Below are 19245 nucleotides of genomic sequence, written 5' to 3'. Positions count from 1 at the left end.
TTCTTAACAGATTTATTCAGTATGAACTAATTAAATAAAGCCTCAGCGACTTGGTCAGTTGTAAGAGACAGTAAAAAGACAACGCATCAATTCATGAGGAATTAGTTAAGTGTATAATTTATACAATTATTACAATATTTTATCTACCAATGTGCACATTGCATTGACTAAATTATACATTTGATTTCTTAACACACTTGACACACGACAGAAAACGGAGTCTGTTCGGCTCGTTTTAAAAGCATTTTAATGGCTTTTTGCACATATGTAACAGATGGGGAGAAGTCTACGGGTGCAGATCCAACTAAGCAGTGACCCCTGGTCCACATCACACGCACTCGCCACCTCACCTACAAACTCCTACTTGAGCCCATCCCTATCCCCACCCGACCCCACCCACCCCCATCGTGGCATCATTGTTTGTGCAATATGAAGAAAGACCTTGTTACTATGGTTACAGTTACAGAGGAGTGCACACTATACTTATCAAATTGCCAGAGAAGTTAACATAAAGAAAAAAAGAGAAAACAAAACGGGAAACATTTCAGGGCCAATCGCCAAGTGAAGAGTCTCTTTTGCCTAAAGCCCCACCCAACAAAACCAACCCCACCACCAAAACAAACCAACCCATCTTTAAGCTTTTTGGGCTCATTCCTGCTCTTTTACTCCAAATTTCCTGCTGGTTATGAAAGCTCATTAGTGACAAAATTATAAATACTGCCTAAAAAATAAAAGGGAACAAGCAGGTTTCAACTTCAGGCTGTTGGCATTGTGTGTTAAAGACACAACAGATTATCAGATCTGGAGAATATGTGGCTTGATTCCAGTTTTAGTTCATGGTTAAATGTTGCCTTAATCCAGCCTTTGGTATCAGTTGTTGCACCTATTGGGAGGTGCCATCAGGTCAGATTTGTTTCACAGTTTTAGCACACAATTGAACAAACTATCAAAATGAAAGTAAGCCTAGGGTTTAAACCATAGCTGACATGCTCTGAAGTCTCTGAAATCACGCGATATCAGTGCACAGTTTTTCTAATTTTGTCATTAAAAACCTCCATAGCCCAAGAAATTTAATAGGTTTCACTGCGAGGTCATTGGCCGGAAATGTTGTGAAATCAAACAAATGGAGTGCTGAAGCCAATAAGCAAGCGACCATTATTCTGCAACATTACTCACTTCCAGTAAATACAATTTGAAACCAACTTATTCACTTAACAGCGATGCTCAAAGTAATTAAATTCTTATAGTACATCGAAGCCTTCATACTTGGACTAAATAAACCTTAGACAGAGCTTAAGTGTGGAACACAAAGTACATACTGAAGGAGTAAAGAAAAGAATTACTCCTTATAACTAAAGGTTTCAAAGATTTAAAGAGGGTAGAAAATAAACCTTAATGTATCCAAACATTCTCACTGGGCTTATTACTGTAGTTCTCCCATCAAGTTGAGCTGAATTTGACAGCGCCTTCATTCAGATTAGTTACACGCGTACATATGCTAATGTTTTCAGTTATAGTCAAATGAAGCTTATTACGGGTGGTAGGTCTTATTAGTAGCAATAACAATAATAATAATAGTAAAATTAAACACAGGTTTATTTTTAACAGTTTGTTATACACAAGTTATACATACAATTCAAAGCACCAAAGGGTAACGCTCTGAATTACAGCCTCTCATTTCTTACTGGTATGCTGCAGGAATTAGACGACCCCAACATTTAACATAAGTCAAAGGTGATCATTTACGTTTCACTTGCTTATTATATTTCATTAGCTAATGGAAATGTGTTAAGGTTCAGTGCACAAAATGCTGTTTCGCTTCCCAAACACATAACATGCTCAGGGTGTTGACTACAGATATTTTTCTGCACTTTACAACTTGAGTCTACATTTTTCTGCAGCTATTCACATTTCGGCTCAAACTACTAACACATGAGCGGTGCAATCTCAGAGGTTTACCCCGCTGTGGTCTCAGGTTTCCCCACTACCGGGGGATACACATCATCTTGCAAAGACAAGGCCTCGCAAAAAAGTGAGGATGGACCCAAACAGGAACTACCTACAACTTCCCCGAAAAACAAAAGAAACAATGGAGATAGCTGGGAAGTGTAAAGACAACCCACAGAAGGCAGCAGTCGATGGAAAAGCTGGGATGGTGAGAAAGCAGAAGAGGAAAACATAGAAAACACGAATAATAGCAGTAAGATTTAATAAAGTGGAATATTCTACATCATGTCGTTGTTGTTCAGCTGCAAACTCTGGGTTTGATTCTTTCATGCCAGCAGCTGCCTGAAGCGTTTGAGGACCCCGCCCACCCTATTGAGTTTCCTTCAATCTGATCATTTTTAATAAATTTTTCCAGCTCCTTATCTTGAAAAAACTGAACAGAGGATACAGGTGGTGTGTTGTAGCTGTACTGGAGCTCTGAGCCAGACCAGACGGTTGATAGGCACAGAGTGGAGAGTTTTGGCTCGGAGCTTGCATGCTGGAGTCACGCTTTGAGAGGAACAGGAGAGAGAAAGAGGACACAGAGGAGGAAGAAAGAAGAGAAGGATGGGCTGTTTGAGATTCTGCAAGAGTCAGCAACTGCTGGATGCTGGAAGAACTGTCCACATTGTTAAATGAGCTAAAATGTTAATAAAAAGTGGTGAAAAAGAAACATTTTCATCTTCATCATCTGATGTTATGGTAATTTATCTCACTAATAATTACACTTAAATACATTGTATTTTGAGCCATAATTCTTTTAGTTTAAAGTTAGGACAGCGTCAGTTGCTACCAGATGGAAATTGAAACTTTGGTCATCTGACACGGATGTCTTCAACAAATATTTGACCAAAGATCGATTAATAACGAGGAGCGACCTCAAACAGCACCAGAAGGAAGGAGGAGAAAGACAAGGGAAGAGGAGGACGAGGGAAGGAGGCGCGTCTATTTCTTTTTGCTGAACAGACTGAAGCGTTTCTCTTTGTCTTTCTCTCGTTTGCCCGGGCTGGACTCAGCCACTGCCGTGGCAACGGAGGCTGGCAGCGTCTGGGCACGTGCAGCAGGGGGAGGCGTGCTATGGCTGCTGGGCGTGATCTCCGACTTGTCGCCTGACACTGTTGCCGTGATGGTCGAGATCCACGTGTTCATCTCCTCCTGGAGAATGGAGAGAACGAGCGAAATGTTAGAGGTGGACACGTGTGATGAGACAGAAAGACAAGAGACAGGTCAGTTTCTTTTGAACTAGAACAGCCGTCCTCTCTCTTTTCAACCCGTTTATAAATCAGCCTTTTCGAATGCCCAAATGCATATACTATTACGGTATTACGGCACGGTATTATTATTAACGGTTGTTTCATTTAATGCTGCTGTTATTGATCGCCAACCAGGGGGACTACAAGTAAAATATTTAGAAATACAAATAAATGTAAAAAGAAACTTATTTTAAAGAAGATTTTTTGCTTAAACCTTTAGTTACATTAAAATATAAAAACTCACTGTAAGACTTAGTCTAAATAATATTGATGGTTGGATTTTCATTCAAACTTACATCATCTTTGGCTTGGAAGAGATACTCGTTCCCATCAGTGATTCTGTGGAAATCAGAGGAATTAAATAATCACTAGTGTGAACGTTTACATTTACAGATGGTTGAAATTTTAAAGCTGACAAACTTTAATGAGCCGTTAAATGTGTGATGTCAGAGAAATTGTGAACCCAATGAGAATCATCACCAACTGTGGAGCTTGGTTAAGGTTTTGTATCAGAAAAAATGTCAATGACAACAGTAAAAATGTGCAAATTGTGTGTGTGTGTGCATATATTTATATTATCAAATTGGCAGCTCTACAAGTAGCAGAAGTCAGTATTAAAACCCTGTTTGTAGTGGAGCCATGGATGAACAGACACCATGGTCCATGACTTTGACACCGAAGAAAGCTAAAGGGTTTCTCAGTTGCATAATTTTTCTAGGGGTCCTAAGCAGATTTGTTTTCCTCAGAGTGTTTAAATCCCACTGAAATTGAACCGTTATAGGTCACTTTTACAGATGCGAGTGAGACTGAGCTATCAAAGGAAGACAACTCATTATCCCAAATGTGCAAATTCAGCTTTGAATTGTGACGGTAATAATAACTTGCCGTCATCATCAGCGTCACCATGACACTCACTTGAGCTTGAAAACGTGCTTCTTCTTTTTGTAGTCCAGTGCCACCTCACAGACCGCATCCTTCAGGCTGATGGGAATCTCACTGTGGTAGGGAATTCCCTGACTGGCGCTCTTCTGGTCCTTATAGAATCCCATCTCTTGCTGATTAATCACACAGTACACGTTGTGCCACGACCTGTAGGGACACGCCAAGTGTTTTATTCTGTGCTGTTACTGATGTCTTCGGTCTTTTCCTTGATCAAATCCATTATTTATCTTACAGAAGTAATAAACATCTGGGAGATATATTTTACATCAATCCCAATTTATGAATAAATAAGTTAATAAAATGAACTGAGCAAGTCTATCACAGCACGACATTCAGCAAATGCTTCCTACCTGTTTGAAGCCTTTTTGTTGTGACCCTCCCACTCGTGCTTGCGGTGGAGGAAGCTCTCCAGCTGGGATGCAGGGGCGTCCTGCTGGGTTTTTGCTGGCAGGGTCGCCGCCTGGCTGACCTTGCCCTTGCGAGTTGCCCCTGGAGACCCTGCAAGACTAGGCTCTGATACTCCATTAACCGCCTCACCCCCTTCAACATTTTCCTGGAACCAGTAGGACAAAGAACAATCACTCAGTCACCTAATAAATTCTTTCAAATATTCTCTCAGACACACATAAGCTGTAAATCAGTTATGAGAGCTGCAACATGCAGAGCAGAGCAGAATCACAGGCTGTGTAGCCACTGAAATTGTCGAGTTCTGGATCAACTTAATGCTCTGAAATCAATCTGCAGCATTAAAACTGGTTGAGAGCATGTGATCCCACATCAAACTGTATTTAAAAAAATAAATTAAAAAAATCCAAGTACCAGAGTTTTTGATTTCTCAAAATTGCATAAACTGTAAAACAAACTTCTCTGAATCATTACTAAAAGAAGTGATAAAGAAACTCAAAACAAAACAAAACATGCAACAAATGCATTTTAAAAAATACTAAACCAAATCAAATGAAAAACTGCATGAGACGGGTAGCTAGAAGTGAAAAGTGATAAAAACTGCATGTATCACTGTTATGTATTACTACTGTACAGTATCTCTGTGCTGGGTGACAACCTCCCTTGGTTTTACTGTGTCTTGGTCAGTCTGCAATAATTTAACTAAATCGAGTTTTATTAATGACTTTTGCCAGAGGGCCTCATTACAGGGCCTGACTTAGTTCTTGTGGGTTGGGACTTGTGGGGCCCCTGGAGGTCTGGATTTCCTCCACAGTTATCCACTTTGCTAAGTTTGTAATTCAAAGCTGCTGCAACTAACAATTACAGTATTTTTATTTGTTCAACTGCCACATATTTTATCAGTCATTTAAATTCTCTATAATTTATTTGAAGATTTTTAAAAATGACTTTCACAATTTATTTCAGGCCACACTGAGTAGTTTTGTCCAACTAACAACCTAAAAGATATTTAAATTTCCAGAAATATGCAACAGAAAACACTGAAAAAGATGTGCACAGCTAACCAATTATTAAAATAGTTGGATTAATTTTTTAATTGACCAGTGTATTAAAGAACTAGTTGCTGCAGCTCTGCAATGGTTTTTCACCAGTAAATTACCAAATCGCTACTGCGGGTTGTGTCAAGGATAAAATGTGGTTATTAAATCACAATTCTGTACGATCTGACACTAAGCATCATGAGGCACAGCTGCTTCACACTGCAGTTTTCTCAGTTGATTCCAGGCTGTAAAACTGTCGAAAGGATTTAAAAAGATTTAACTGATTTAAGTTAAAGATTGAAGTGAAATCACGAATTTTGTCATGTTACAAGTCTTTTCTGGGTTTGTTAAAGTCGAGCCTGAAGTCTGCATCTGTTCTGCAACGTTTCTCAAAAGCAACACAACCTGATCTTTGCAGCAAACCTTCCGATTCATCACCTGATCACACCTAAAGCAGCCTTTTTAGTGCATTTTAGTTGTTTTTCTGTTTAGCACTTCAATTGTGTGAGCTCAGCTGGATTATAAAAACATGTGCATCGTATATTAGCAGCACAGAGAGCCAACATAGTCAGATCATGCACTGATTACAAATGTCTGAAGGCCATGCACAATAAATCACAACACCACTACATCACACCCAAGATGGTGGACAGTGTAAAGACTGACAGGAAAAGGAAGAAGCCAGAAGATGGGAAAAGACCAAAAAACACAAGTCTCAAACAATCAACCACGACATTGCTTGGAAATCATTACTGGGCATCATTATTTGTGAGGGGAGAATGCAATAGGCCTAGTATCAGAACAGATTTATTTTTCCACACCACACCCACTCCAGCCGGATGCTTATTACCCCATTACTGAGCTCTTCAAGGGCTGGATGAATGGTGGAGGCTCTTTTTGAGAACAGTTCAGAGGCTGGACCAATCCTGGGAGCTTTAACAGAAGGCCGCAAGATCTGGACCAATCCTGGGAGCTTTAGAGTGTTAGGAGGACCAGACTAATGCAGGGAGCTTCTCTTAACGTTTAGTTAGTTAATTCTTAGAACTGAGACCAAGTCCTAAATGCTCTTGGTACCGCTTGTTGTGGGTCGAACCAGTGTAACCGCTATTACAAGCTGTAACTTGATGTAAAGAGTACAGGTTATCTCGCATGTTTGACAAGGTTATGACAAATTCTGAGAATAAAAATCCTGTAAAACAAGCTAATGTATATTTGAGATTATGTCATTGAATTATTTTACCGCACACACTTAACATGTCACGCAACATCCAACTGCTTCATGAAGGTTTGCCTTACATAAAAGCTGAGTGAGCTCGTAATAATATTAGTGTAGTATTTTCCATGTTATGGCTAAATGTAATTTGAATTCTTCTTTACTTTCATGAAGAACATACATTATTTTACATCTACATTATTTTGTATTTCATTATTTTTTTGTGAAAAACATTCATACAATTTACAAGGTTTTAGGTTTTTTATGAGGTCGAGAATTAAAGTTACCACCGGTTGGAAAACTAGTGGGTGAAAAAGTGTCTACATCACTTATGCCATATCCCAAAAAAGCATTGGTAAAATAATTCTTGTGAGATAATTTCCTTCTAAAAAGTAAGGGAAATACATTGGTATAAATACAAGGTAAATTACTACAATTCATTCAGTGGTAACGATCCACATAGATGTGCGCGAATCATCCACATCAACACCACCTGCTAGTTGAAAAATATGATGTGGTTTTTATAAAAATGTGATGAACTAAATATTGCTGATGGTGTTGGTTAAAATCAGCTCCACCTTCACCAACAGTGACATTTGATTCTTAGTTTTGCCATAATTACCATAATCACTATTTTTAAAAATCCATTGTTTACTTGGTGGAGTATTTTGACTTTTGTCCTTTGTACCTGAGTAATAGATTTAAAGTGATAATTGTGTGGATGCCAATTATAAGTTGAGTATTGACTTTGTGTACTTTTACCACCTGAGAAATGAGGCAGCCAAGCACAGTGTGCACATGTTGTATGAGGCTGTGGAGCTGCAGACTGCTCAGTGTGGTCATGCTGACCCTGGTCCTCCATGACCACAGTGCTAATGTTGGGGCTGATCGGTGTAACCCCCCCCCCCCCCCCCCCAAAAAAAGAACATGGGATGAAGAAACAGAAAAAGCTAATAATGACTACATGCAACAAAAACACTATTACAATGCTATTTATGGAGAAGTCACAACTAAACATGTGTAACACATGGACCTACAAATCAGAACAGGTCAGAGTGCAGTGATTTGGTTCTGACAGGATTTTATTTAGGAATGTGTGTTAGTTTGAAGATGACTGAAGGAGCTGGATGGACATGCAAAAGAAACTGAAGGAAATAAAGACATTATAACAGTAAACCATGAAAACAGTTAATACAAAACATTGTTGCACAGACAAAATCTTAACTGAATAAATATAATGACAGGTGGGGATGTAAAACAGAAGGGTGGAGCACATACACAAATAGACACACACACGGAATAATGTAAATGCTCAAATGTATTGGAAATAGTTTTATGACTTCAAACATTCATGTAGATGTGGTCAGTGTCTATAGTGATTATGTCTGAGAACAAAAAATGAATGAATAAAGATTGGTGATGAATTTTGGGGCATTTATTAATAAAAATGCTTTTAGATAATGTGTGAATAATCCCAGCATCCCAATAATTGTGAGATAGCAGATAAACTATATGTATATAATGTAATGTAATATGTATATAATATAAATTAGTGACTCTAAATTCCCTGTAAGTGTGAATGTGGGAGTGAATGGCTGTGTGTCAGTGTGTGTCTCTCTGTGTTGGCCCTGAGACAGACTGGAGACCTGTACAGGGTGGACCCTGCCTCTCACCCAAAGACAGCTGGGATAGACTCCAGCACCCCCCAAAACCCTGAACAGAAGAAGCTGTTAGGATAATATTGATGGATGGCCTGCAAATATTAAATTCATTATTGTATTTCAGTTTTTTTTTTTTACAGTAGGAAATACTTTCTCTCTCCAAAACAATAACACATCTGTTTCTAAACACACTACTGTCTATATTCTATCCTCAATTAAATATATTGAATACAAAACATTTGTTATTTGATTAATATGAACTAATAGACTGTCAATGTGAAGTGTTAGTGATTAACTCACACTTCAGAGTATATAATATTTATTTTAAGACGGTAAGGCTGGGTCTACAAAGAAAGCTGCATGATCTAGAAATGGCTGCAGTTTCAGTCCTGCATGTGTCTACACAGGACACAGGCGTTCAGGTCCAACAGAAAGTCTAGGTCACAGCTGACCTGCATTCTGTGTAGAAATGGTGCAAGAGTAAGGCCTTTATGTAACAATGACTCTGTTTAAGATGACCTTTGTACTATTTCAACAATTTAGTAATTAGTGATATTTTTGTTGTTGTTGTATTTGTAGTTTCTTTCCAGTTCGTTTAAACATTTGTTCTAAAATGCTGACGACATTAAAACTTTTAACTCATCGGTAAACACCAGCCATAAATACAAATCAGTTTGAAAGCTCAGTTTGGATATTGGCCTGTGCTTATATTCCACAGTGTGAGTTTATAGATGATGACGTAAACAAGCAGAAACATTAAGAGTTGAGGGGAGAGGATGAGAGGAGTGTCGAGCTGAGAAAGACAGGGAAGGAGGGAGGGAAAGGAAAAGGAAAAGGGGAGGAATGACTCATGTTACAGCTGCTGCGTTTGGTCATTTTTGGTTTAAAAAGCACAGAGCACCATTTTGTTGCACAACTGCAGTTCTGCATGTTCTCCTGTCTAAGGTCAATTTCTGATTTGTTTAAGAAATGAAGTACTAAAAGGAATGTTGGGTTGAGAAAAAGAATGTGTATATGCACTTGTCAAAAGTTCATCAGACGCCTAATTTGATTAAAGATAAGTATTCTTTCTGGCCACAGACTAATTGCCCAGTTATCAAACTGAAAGAAGACATAACAAAGATTAAAGCTATTTGCTGCTAGTCGAGCATCTCAGGTCTTACATTAGAAAGTTTCTCCTGCAGATGTATGTGTTATGAAGCAGAAAAAGAATAAAACTGAACACACCTGTGTCCATCTGGATCTTGTTTTAAGTGGTGAATCCCTTTATTCCCTATTTTAGCAGCAATGATTTTCCCCTCTACATATTCCAATTAAATAATCAAATTTAAACAGCTCTAATATTTTTACAGTGACTTTAGCGGAATTCCTTCTTTTGATCATTATAATCCGCTGCTAAGACTGTTGGTAACTTGACAAAGTGGGAAACTTCTCTCCTAAAGTAGTAAAATAAACACTTCTAATAGAAAATGCCTCTCAGTAGTTTCCATCCTGGTATTGAGGTGGTAATTGAGTTAAAGAAATTAATGCTGTCTGTGATGCGTTTTATTTTTTATATTTTTGCTTCATTGCAAAACAATGAATACATGACCAAAAGACCTAACGTAAACCCTAGGCTATAACCCACACACCGACACATTCTTACAGGAACAGTAGTGTCATAACTGGATTTTTCTTCAAAACAGCTAATTAGCACAGAAAAGAGGATCCAGGTGGGCATGGAGGTCTTTTAAGTTAATAATGCAACATCTTTAAAGCTACGCTTATTATACATATATTAGATTAGAAATATTAGAGGGAGGATCAAACAAATTCTGAGTACAAAAGACAAATACTATACTAAATACTAAATACTATTAATATTATTAATATTTACCTATGAGGTCAAAAGGTCATGTTACATGTTTTCAGCTGTTTGGGATGTTTCATTTCTTTATGTGCATGTGCTTTGAAGTGTGTGGTTATTTTGTGTGTGTCGGTGTGTTTGTCAGGGTGCAGTAGTGGTCCTGCGGCTCTGCAGGGTGCTGCTGTATTTCTGGTAGGCAGGCGAGCGGTAACTAACCCTGGGAGACTCCTGATCGGATGGCAGGCCATTCTGAGACGCTGGCTCACCCACTCTGCAAATACACAAAGTTTACAAAGAGTTAGACACATTGGTTACTAGTGGAAGTGTCTCTGGGCAACACAGTTAACCCCAGGTTGCCCCTGGTGAGTCAGGTGAGATGTGAATGAGAAGTTTTTTTCCCTTTGTCAGGCCCATGTCAGGTATGTCACTATTATAGGAACGATTTCTTTTGTGTTTACAAAATTATTATCCATAAATATCTTGACTAATAAATACTATGAAACAGAAAAACACTCACCTTTGCTGTGCTGCAGCATCTGCAGGCTGAGCCTCAGTAGATGGAGACTGTCTCCTCCTTTCTTCCTCCTCTTGCGTTCTTCTCACTTCCAATAACTCCATCTGGACACAAAAACACAATGTCTCTGTCTCTGAGCTTTATCATGTCTCCAGTGTGCGGCCGTGCTCGCGCTTCTTACCGTGGTCAACCTCTCCAATGCAGAGAAGCGTTCCTCCCAGGTGGCAGCCGACTTCTCAAAGGCCTCGTGGCGTTTGATGAGTTTCTCCACCTCGTCCACACTCTGCCCGATCTCCCTGCTGGACAGGTAAGGTTCCTGACCCAGCAGCCAAGCCTCGGCCACACCTGCATCCCGGGAGAACTGGTGCACCTCGAGAACTGAACACGAATACAGTAAATGACACATTAAACCAGACAGATTCAGCCCATTCACTTCTGTGAATTTATGCCCTGAGAAAGGGTATGACTAATTGAAAAATCTTACCCAATCTAAGCCACTCCCATCTGTCCTCCCACTTGTCAATCATATCTTTCCTCATGTCTGTCAACTGTAACAACTTTTCTTTAATCTGCAGGAGAAAAAAAAAAAAAAAGTTAAAAAAGCTAATTCCAAATGTATAATATAAGCTAATTTCTACTATACTAATGCTGCTGGTGTGCAAAAAAAAGGTGCAAAAAAAATAATAAAAAAAAAGCGGCACAGTCAGTGTATGGATTGTAGCGTTCATGTTTAAGAACTCAGGTAAAAGCTCAGTGTGGAGAATTCAACAGAGAACATTTAAGAAATCTATAGGAAACACTGTCAAAAGTGAAAGTGTCAGGATACTTCTGGAAACAACATTTGTGCCTTTTTTAGTTTAAATGCATGTGGAAATAAACCTCCAGGCCTTAAAAAGTGGAAAATTATCAGACCCTTGGATAATGTAAACACTATGACAGATGCATCTTGTTTTTAGACTCCACCTCCTCTGAAGCGTAGTGCTTCTTGGCCAGCAGGGCTTTGCCCAGCTCGATGCAGGCGGTGAAGCTGTCGTTGCGTGCATCAATCTCCGCCTTGATGCCCTGGTGGTTGTTCATCAGCAGCTCTACTGAAGACACGTCCCTGAAAACAAGCAAACACACAAACAAATGTTTAGATGAGAAGAAATTCTTCTCCTCAGTTTGTTTAACATGAAACAGAGCAGATGATACATTCTATAAATGCTTTGTTTTAATCAGACAACAAGGGCTTGTTGCACGTTATCTGAGTTATTTGACAACACATTGGCTGTTATAGAAAGTTCATAAAAATGGAGATTAACTCACTAAGCAGCTTAACAACAGAGAAACAGCGAAATGTGGTTAAATTCACCTATTACACAAGTCATCAACACATCTCTCAAATCAGGGACTTTTCCAACTTCTTTCAAGCAGGCCTTGATTACCCCACTGCTCAAAAAGCCTTCTCTAGATCCCTCTGTAGTGGAGAACTACAGACCTGTCTCCCTCCTTCCTTTTCTGGCCAAGACAATGGAATGAGCAGTCTTCAACCAACTCTCAGACTTCCTTTCCATGAACAACTTCTTCGATGTCAACCAGTCTGGCTTCAAGAGGGGTCACTCCACATAAACCGCACTCCTGACTGTTGTGAGATATCTTCGAGCTGCAAAAGCCACAGGTCAGTCTTCTGTCTTAATTCTACTTGATCTATCATCAGCCTTTGACACTGTGAACCATTAGATCCCCTAGTCCACACTCTCTGACTTAGGCATCTCTGGATCAGCTCTAGACTGGCTTCGTTCTTACCTATCAGGACAAACCTTCAAGGTATCCTAGTGGGGGCATCATTCTCACTCTCATAGCCTCTCTACCGGTGTGCCGCAGGGCTCAGTTCTTGGTTCTCTTCTCTTTTCCATCTATACTACATCCCTAGGTGCCATCATTCACTCACATGGTCTTTCCTATCACTGCTACACTGATGACACACAACTCTTCCTGTCCTTTACACCGGACGACTCCACTGTCTCATCATGCATCTCTGCCTGTCTCTCAGATATCTCAGCCTGGATGAGTGAGAGACATCTTCAACTCAACCTCTCCAAGACCAAAGTCCTTGTCTTCCCAGCCAGACCTTCGACACAACACAACGTCAGCATCAACATTGGATCTACAGTGATTGTCCCCACTAAATCGGCCAAAAATCTGGGGTTCATCATCCACGACCAACTGAGCTTTAAGGACCACATCTCCTCAGTTTCTAGGGCGTGCAGATTTGCTCTCTCCAACATCAGGAAGATCAGACTCTACATCACGGACTATACAACCAAACTTATTGTACAGGCGCTGGTCATATCTCGTCTTGATTACTGCAACGCTTTGTTGATGGGGTTACCAATATCCACAATCAAACCCATGCAGATGATCCAAAACACAGCAGCTCGCCTCACCAAAAAAGACCCATGTCACACCACTCTTTAGATCTCTACACTGGCTTCCTGTAGCTGCTCGCATCAGGTTCAAAGCTCTGTCTCTTGATCACAGGGTGGTTAACTCAACAGCTCCCGCTTACCTCAACTCACTCATACAAGTATACAATCCTTCCTGCCCACTGCAGTCTGCCAACGAACGACGTCTGGTGGTCCCAGCACCGCACAGAAGACACCAAGCAAAACTTTTTAGCACAATGATCCCACAATGGTGGAACGAGCTACCAAACTCTGCACGCTCCACAGACTGCCTCCCAATATTCAAAAACTGCTGAAAACAGAACTCTTCTGCATCCTCCTATGCACTTAAATCTCTTAAAAAAAATATCCTTTCTGCTCTTTCTCGAACTTGCTTCTCGCGAACTGAGAACACTTTTCTAATAGGACTTTGCTTTGATGTTTTCTCCTTGACTTAGATTTTTGCTGCTTTGTACCTCACTTGTAAGTTGCTTTGGATAAAAGCGTCTGCTAAATGACTAAATGTAAGTGTAAATGTATTTTAAAATGTCCTGACCTGGGCTTCTCCTGAGCCTCAATTAGGCGGATTACGTCCTCCATCCAAAGCATCAGGTCTCGCACCATGCTGAAGAAGCGGAACTTGTCCCCAGTGTCCACCAGCTTCATCCGCCGGCCCTCCACCGCCTCCAGCAGGTTTTTCCAGGCCTCCAGGACCTGAAGAGGGTGAGACAACATACAGCACGGTTCAATTAAGAGAAACCAAAGGCTGAACACAAACATCATACCTAACAGTAACAATGATAAATGATAAAGATTTGATGCTGCACTGTTGATCTCAGCGCTTACAAAAAGCTGCCTTTGGAGAATTGTTTGGTTCATCCTAATTAGTATAAAATGCACCAACATTTTCTGTTTAATTGGGAATCATAATTAATGACTTTTGGATGCAGCACTAGGTCTGCAGGACACCATATCCAAGCCTTTAAAGGTTTTGAAAATAAACATTTTTATGCTTGCACATATGTATTAGATTCATCATGAAATTTTTTGGATAGATCAAATATGCATTATTTTTATCCATCACCAATTTCTCTATCACATCGTGGTAAAAAAAACATTACTGTAATGTGGCATTAAATGTGCTGTGATGAATGAATTTTATCCTTAGGCCAAACTCTATCCTCTTCGCTTTCAGTTGATGGGGTTTGTTTGCATCTCCACCTGCTCAGACTTACTGGCAGAGGTTTAGATACCTAATGATTTCCTAAAGAGGCTCAGGTGAACAAACTGGTCCACAGTCCGTTGATCCATCAATTGATTTTCAAAGTCAAATTGATGAATACTAAAGTCAATTTCAGAAAAAACTTAACACAACATTAGAAGGTCAATACCCTGCAGTCATTTTAATATGTTAGAAAGCTGCTAATGCTGGTTTGTTTAGCCAAGATTTGGCAACCAGACAGTTACGGTTAGTCACAGTTACTCTGGTTAACAAGCTAATCTAACAGCTCAGTGATGAACTAATCTGTTTCCCCGCCAAAAACTAAAACTTTACCTGTTACAAAAACAATAAGAAGCTCCAATAAGGACACCAGCAAGTGTGTCCTACTGTCTGATATTCATCTAGGATAAAGAATTATTTAATGAACAAAGGCTGTTGATGGCATCTTCTGTGAGCTGCTAAAATATTGTGAGTAGTTTAAGTGAACTGCTGGCATCTGGAGCTAAACATTAAGGATTGGGATGTGCAACGGATTTGGTAATGTCTTGTCATTTGTGTAATATAACAAAAAAGTTATTTCTCTAAGATGATACCAACACCCAGTTTCTAGTGTTCTATATGGCATAAACACTTGCAGACATTTACAGATAAAACTCATGCCTGATCGAGCTGAATCTCAGCTGAATTTGAAGCATGACACAACTGTATAAACTGTGTCACTGCAACACAGGAGAAAAACCCGTTTTAATGCATGTGCCAACCTCAAGCAGCTACGCATGTCCGAGCTTCACAAGGCAAAGCTGTGCGGTAAATGCTGCACGTTTTAGAGCTGCAGCTGACACTTTGACACGTTTTAGCCACAAATGCCTGCAAAGTCACCGTTTCTTGGCAGGCCTTTTTCTGCATTTTAAAAAAAATACATTGTCCAGGTTGAAACCCAGCAGTGGATGTGAACACAGCTGCAAGCGGCAATACTTAGCCTACTAACAAGCAACTACACTGAAGCAAATGTGAACAAAAACATTTGTTTGCACCATGTGCAGCCATGAATTACAAAAAAATGCATCTAAGATGAATTTAAAAAAAAAGATAGACCTCCATTTTTAGTTTTCTTCTATACTCATTAACCAGACCCAAAGTGAATTTGCAGTCTATTGGTGGCGTTTGTTTTAAACTCCCGAGAGAACCAGGTGGGTGGAGTTTACAGGTTATTGGTACTTAACAGTTATAGAGGAAATGAGTTTGTGTTTGGTGCAACAATTGACCAACACAGGGACCTCAGACAAATTAAAAACAAACCCTACAAGTACTTGCAAATTCTCAGGTCTGTGAAAACACTCAGAACTCAACTGCATGAACATGGCTAAAATGTCACAAAACTAATCAACATTTTAGTCTCAGGGTTAAAAGAAAGTCTAAAATGCAGCCAAAATGAACACTGATGCAAAGCCAATGTTTTTGGTAAACAGAGTCTCACCTCTCCCTTTCGCTTCTGGGTGGACAGAGGGGATATGCAGGGAAATGGACATACAGGGAATGGTCAAACACAGGGCATCAAAAACACTGCACAGTGCTTAATAGCATCAACAGTCCGCTATGGTTTCCAGGAGCCAAGAACCTTTGGCAGGGCATGATCACGCTGAAGTAGAATTCCCCAGTCCAACAAAACTTTATAGCGACAAACACATCTGTTTCAGTTGTAGGTCTGCTTGAGAATATAGCAATTTTATCATGTGATATCCTTTATTAAGTTGCAGAGGATGTTTTTTAGAAAAATAAATATATGCAATAACGCATCTGGAGGATAAGTAGTTACAATAAACACCTTCTGCTCCCTGTAATTGTTGCTCTGTGTCACTGATTCCAAAATTACACACATTTATTATTCGATTTAGTACAGAGCAAAGCAAAATAAGGTCAGAGGTTGCTTGGATGTAACTTGGGTTTTCTAACAGTCCGTGTGGATAACAGTTGCTCTGAAAACCTAAGTAAGTAAACGCTGTGCAGAATAAGTATGATATAACCTGATTATATACACAATACACGTTTAATATTGCAGGAGTGATTTCAGCAGGTGAAATCTATGTCGGGACACCTGGTAAACTGTTGTGACTAAGAACTTCAACAAAGCTCAAATCAGCACTATGTTGGATTGCTCCTTTAAAATGTTTGGACCCACAACATAAAAGAACCATTTTTCAGACAGAATTCGAGCGCATTTGTGCAAATGTGACACCAGCTGTAACATTGTTAGTGTGGGTGTGCGCTTGAGTCCTAAAACTGACTGTTCAGTTTTTATGTTGTGTTTAAACACACAGTTTTTGAAAAACACTGGTAAAACCTTGGAACAAAAATACTCAATTCTCCTGTGCCCTCAGGTAAATTATCCTGGAAAATGACCAGAAGTGAGCAGGAAAGTTATGTGAAAGATGGAAAATATTTGATCTTTTTGGCTAATAAATTAACAAAATTATGTTTGACTGCAAATAAAAAACATTTTGGTTTTGAGTCCTAAAGATCTGCATTAGAGATCTAGAGGACCGGTGTCCAGAGAAAATGGGTTCATAAAGATCAACAATGATGTTCCCTCTGCATACAGAATCATTGGCGAGGACACTTTATTATGGGGTTTACAGTATTTTGACCATGCCCTGTATGTTTTTATTATGTGTTCATCTTTATATGGAGCACAAGTTTATTATTTAATAATTTATTCAATTTAATTGATTCTCTCTGGAACTCCACATGAACCCTAAAGGACTTCTTGAAAATTAGAGTGATTTTAAGCAGCGGAGGAACAATGCAAAGTTAGGGCAGCAGCAATGCAGCATGCATGAGGCAAAGGGCCTTTTACAGAGCCTACAATACCATCAAAGTTGGTTGCAATTCATATTCAACTCAATCAATAAGAGCACAGTTTCTACATGGTTTATGGACACTAGGTCTCAACTCCCATGGTGAATACAAAAAGACCTAACGTTCCAGGATTCCAGCTGTTACATGTTGAGTGCCAGCAGCAGGCACATCACTGAGATTAACTAATTGCAAAAATAAATGCTACGTTTCACCGCTGCCCGACACTGAAGCTCACCTCTCCTTCTCTCTTCTGAATGTCGTCCGCTTTATCTCCAGCATAAGCCGACTGCAGACGAACTGCGTCCTCCTGCAGCTGTCGAACCTAACAAAAAAAAAAAAAAAAAAGAGAGCAAGAGAGACAGGTTCAGGTTGATTTAAAAATGAATTAATGCGTAAAACATGAGGACCAGAAGCAGGTAGAACCAAGTGAAAGCCTCGGTGTCCGTGACTGAAGAGGTGCCTTCTGTTAATTAGATCAAAAGTGCAAACCAGCCAGATCAGTAGCTCACTAGCCAGAAACAAATGGTAGGCGTTTGTTTTCCTCTTTACGTAAATAAATGTGTTCTAGTCACAGTTCTCTCCTCTGAATGCACTGCCTGTACCTGTGTTCCCAGAGCCTGAATGTCATGTTCGAAGGTGGTATGCATCCTCTGCAGGGTCTCCACTGTATTCTGGTCCCGACCCAGCTCCTCTGGAAGCTTCTTGTGTTTGTCCAGGATGCGGTTGAGAATTTCCTTGGCGTCATGGTAGAATTTGTGGAGCTCATAGGAGGCGGCGAGGATCTGTGTCCGGGTGTCAATGAGCTCCAGCAGGTCAGCCCAGGCTTCGTTCAGGCCGTCTTTCCATTCTGCGATGGTGGCAGCGTCTCCATGGCCAGAGTTAATCAGCTCATCTGCCATACGGTTGACGGCATCCACGCGCTCCTGGCCGATGTTCCCGGTGTCACGGGCAAATTCTCTGAAACGTTCCTGCAGCATCTGATGGAGAACAGAAATAAAATGTGCAATTAGAGATACTGAGCTAATGTAAATCTTCAACAACTCAGAACCTCTGAAAGTCCACAATGAATAAAATAACGTGAGATGTACTAACTGTGACATGTTCGTAGTCCTGTCCCAGCTCGTGGGATCCAGCCACAACCTCCCTCTCAGCAATCCACTGCTCTAGGTCGTCCACCTCACGGTTGAGCTGGAAGAGACGGAAACGCTCGTCCAGCTTTCCTCGCCGCTCCTCCGCCAAGTCCTTTAACCCAGCGTACAGTTTATCCACCTGAGACTGACGCATCCCGATCCGCTCGCTACAGAAAGAGGACAGAAAAACAATGAGGAACTATGATTCATCACTACTTTGCTTCCCATTGTCTCCTCTTTTTGACTTTATTCTATCAATTTTTTCTTTCTTTCCCCTCTCATATTTATTTTTTCGCTCAGTTCTTTATTTATTCTTTACCTTCTCTCTCCCTTACCACCTCTAACACAGACAAAATATGAAAACTAAAATGACAAATATACCAGAGAACTGTAGTACTTGACTCTGAGCCCCATCTCACCTGTCTGGGTGTCCAGCAGCCACCAGGCCACGGCTGGTGCTGGAGAGCTGGTGGACTGTGTCAGCGTAGTCCTCCACCGCTTGCTCCAGGATTTGATGCTTCTTCAGCATGGCCACTGAACTCTGCTCATCCTGAGAGAAACACACAGTTTATTTTTTATTTCCTCTTTTTATTTACAGAAAATTACTTTGCATTTACATTTACTTTTCAAAACTACAAAGGGAAAATGAAACAAATTCAAATGAGAATAGAGAAAAGTGACGAGTTAAAAATGAGACGGCAAATAGAAATGGGAGTGGAGGAGATGAATAAAAGAAAATAAATATATAGATAAT

The 19245-nt window shown here is 40.0% G+C and overlaps 1 protein-coding gene across 6 annotated transcripts in view; it reads right to left on the bottom strand.

Annotated features, from left to right (window-relative positions):
* Window positions 1–230: 230 nt before the first annotated feature.
* LOC137101497 (spectrin beta chain, non-erythrocytic 1-like) overlaps window positions 231–19245 on the bottom strand; it is a 104388-nt gene continuing 85373 nt past the window's right edge. For 3 of the 6 annotated variants that reach the window (XM_067479982.1, XM_067479963.1, XM_067480008.1), the window contains 15 exons: window positions 18911–19041; window positions 18454–18658; window positions 17964–18338; window positions 17597–17683; window positions 15983–15997; window positions 13840–13997; window positions 11824–11962; window positions 11345–11429; window positions 11042–11238; window positions 10864–10964; window positions 10563–10617; window positions 4532–4734; window positions 4155–4328; window positions 3536–3578; window positions 231–3141 (listed from right to left, as the gene is read on the bottom strand). In XM_067479982.1, the coding sequence (XP_067336083.1) occupies window positions 2932–3141; window positions 3536–3578; window positions 4155–4328; window positions 4532–4734; window positions 10563–10617; window positions 10864–10964; window positions 11042–11238; window positions 11345–11429; window positions 11824–11962; window positions 13840–13997; window positions 15983–15997; window positions 17597–17683; window positions 17964–18338; window positions 18454–18658; window positions 18911–19041 (2178 nt within the window). In that variant the 3' untranslated portion in view covers window positions 231–2931. The remainder of the gene's footprint in view (window positions 3142–3535; window positions 3579–4154; window positions 4329–4531; window positions 4735–10562; window positions 10618–10863; window positions 10965–11041; window positions 11239–11344; window positions 11430–11823; window positions 11963–13839; window positions 13998–15982; window positions 15998–17596; window positions 17684–17963; window positions 18339–18453; window positions 18659–18910; window positions 19042–19245) is intronic. The other 3 variants (XM_067479989.1, XM_067479972.1, XM_067479998.1) reach the window with 2 other exon arrangements.

This window comes from Channa argus, chromosome 1, assembly GCF_033026475.1.
Source record: "Channa argus isolate prfri chromosome 1, Channa argus male v1.0, whole genome shotgun sequence".
NCBI classification, from domain to species: Eukaryota; Metazoa; Chordata; class Actinopteri; order Anabantiformes; family Channidae; genus Channa; species Channa argus.
Note: the sequence above shows the minus strand (reverse complement) of the source record. Positions and strands in the feature narration are given on the sequence as shown.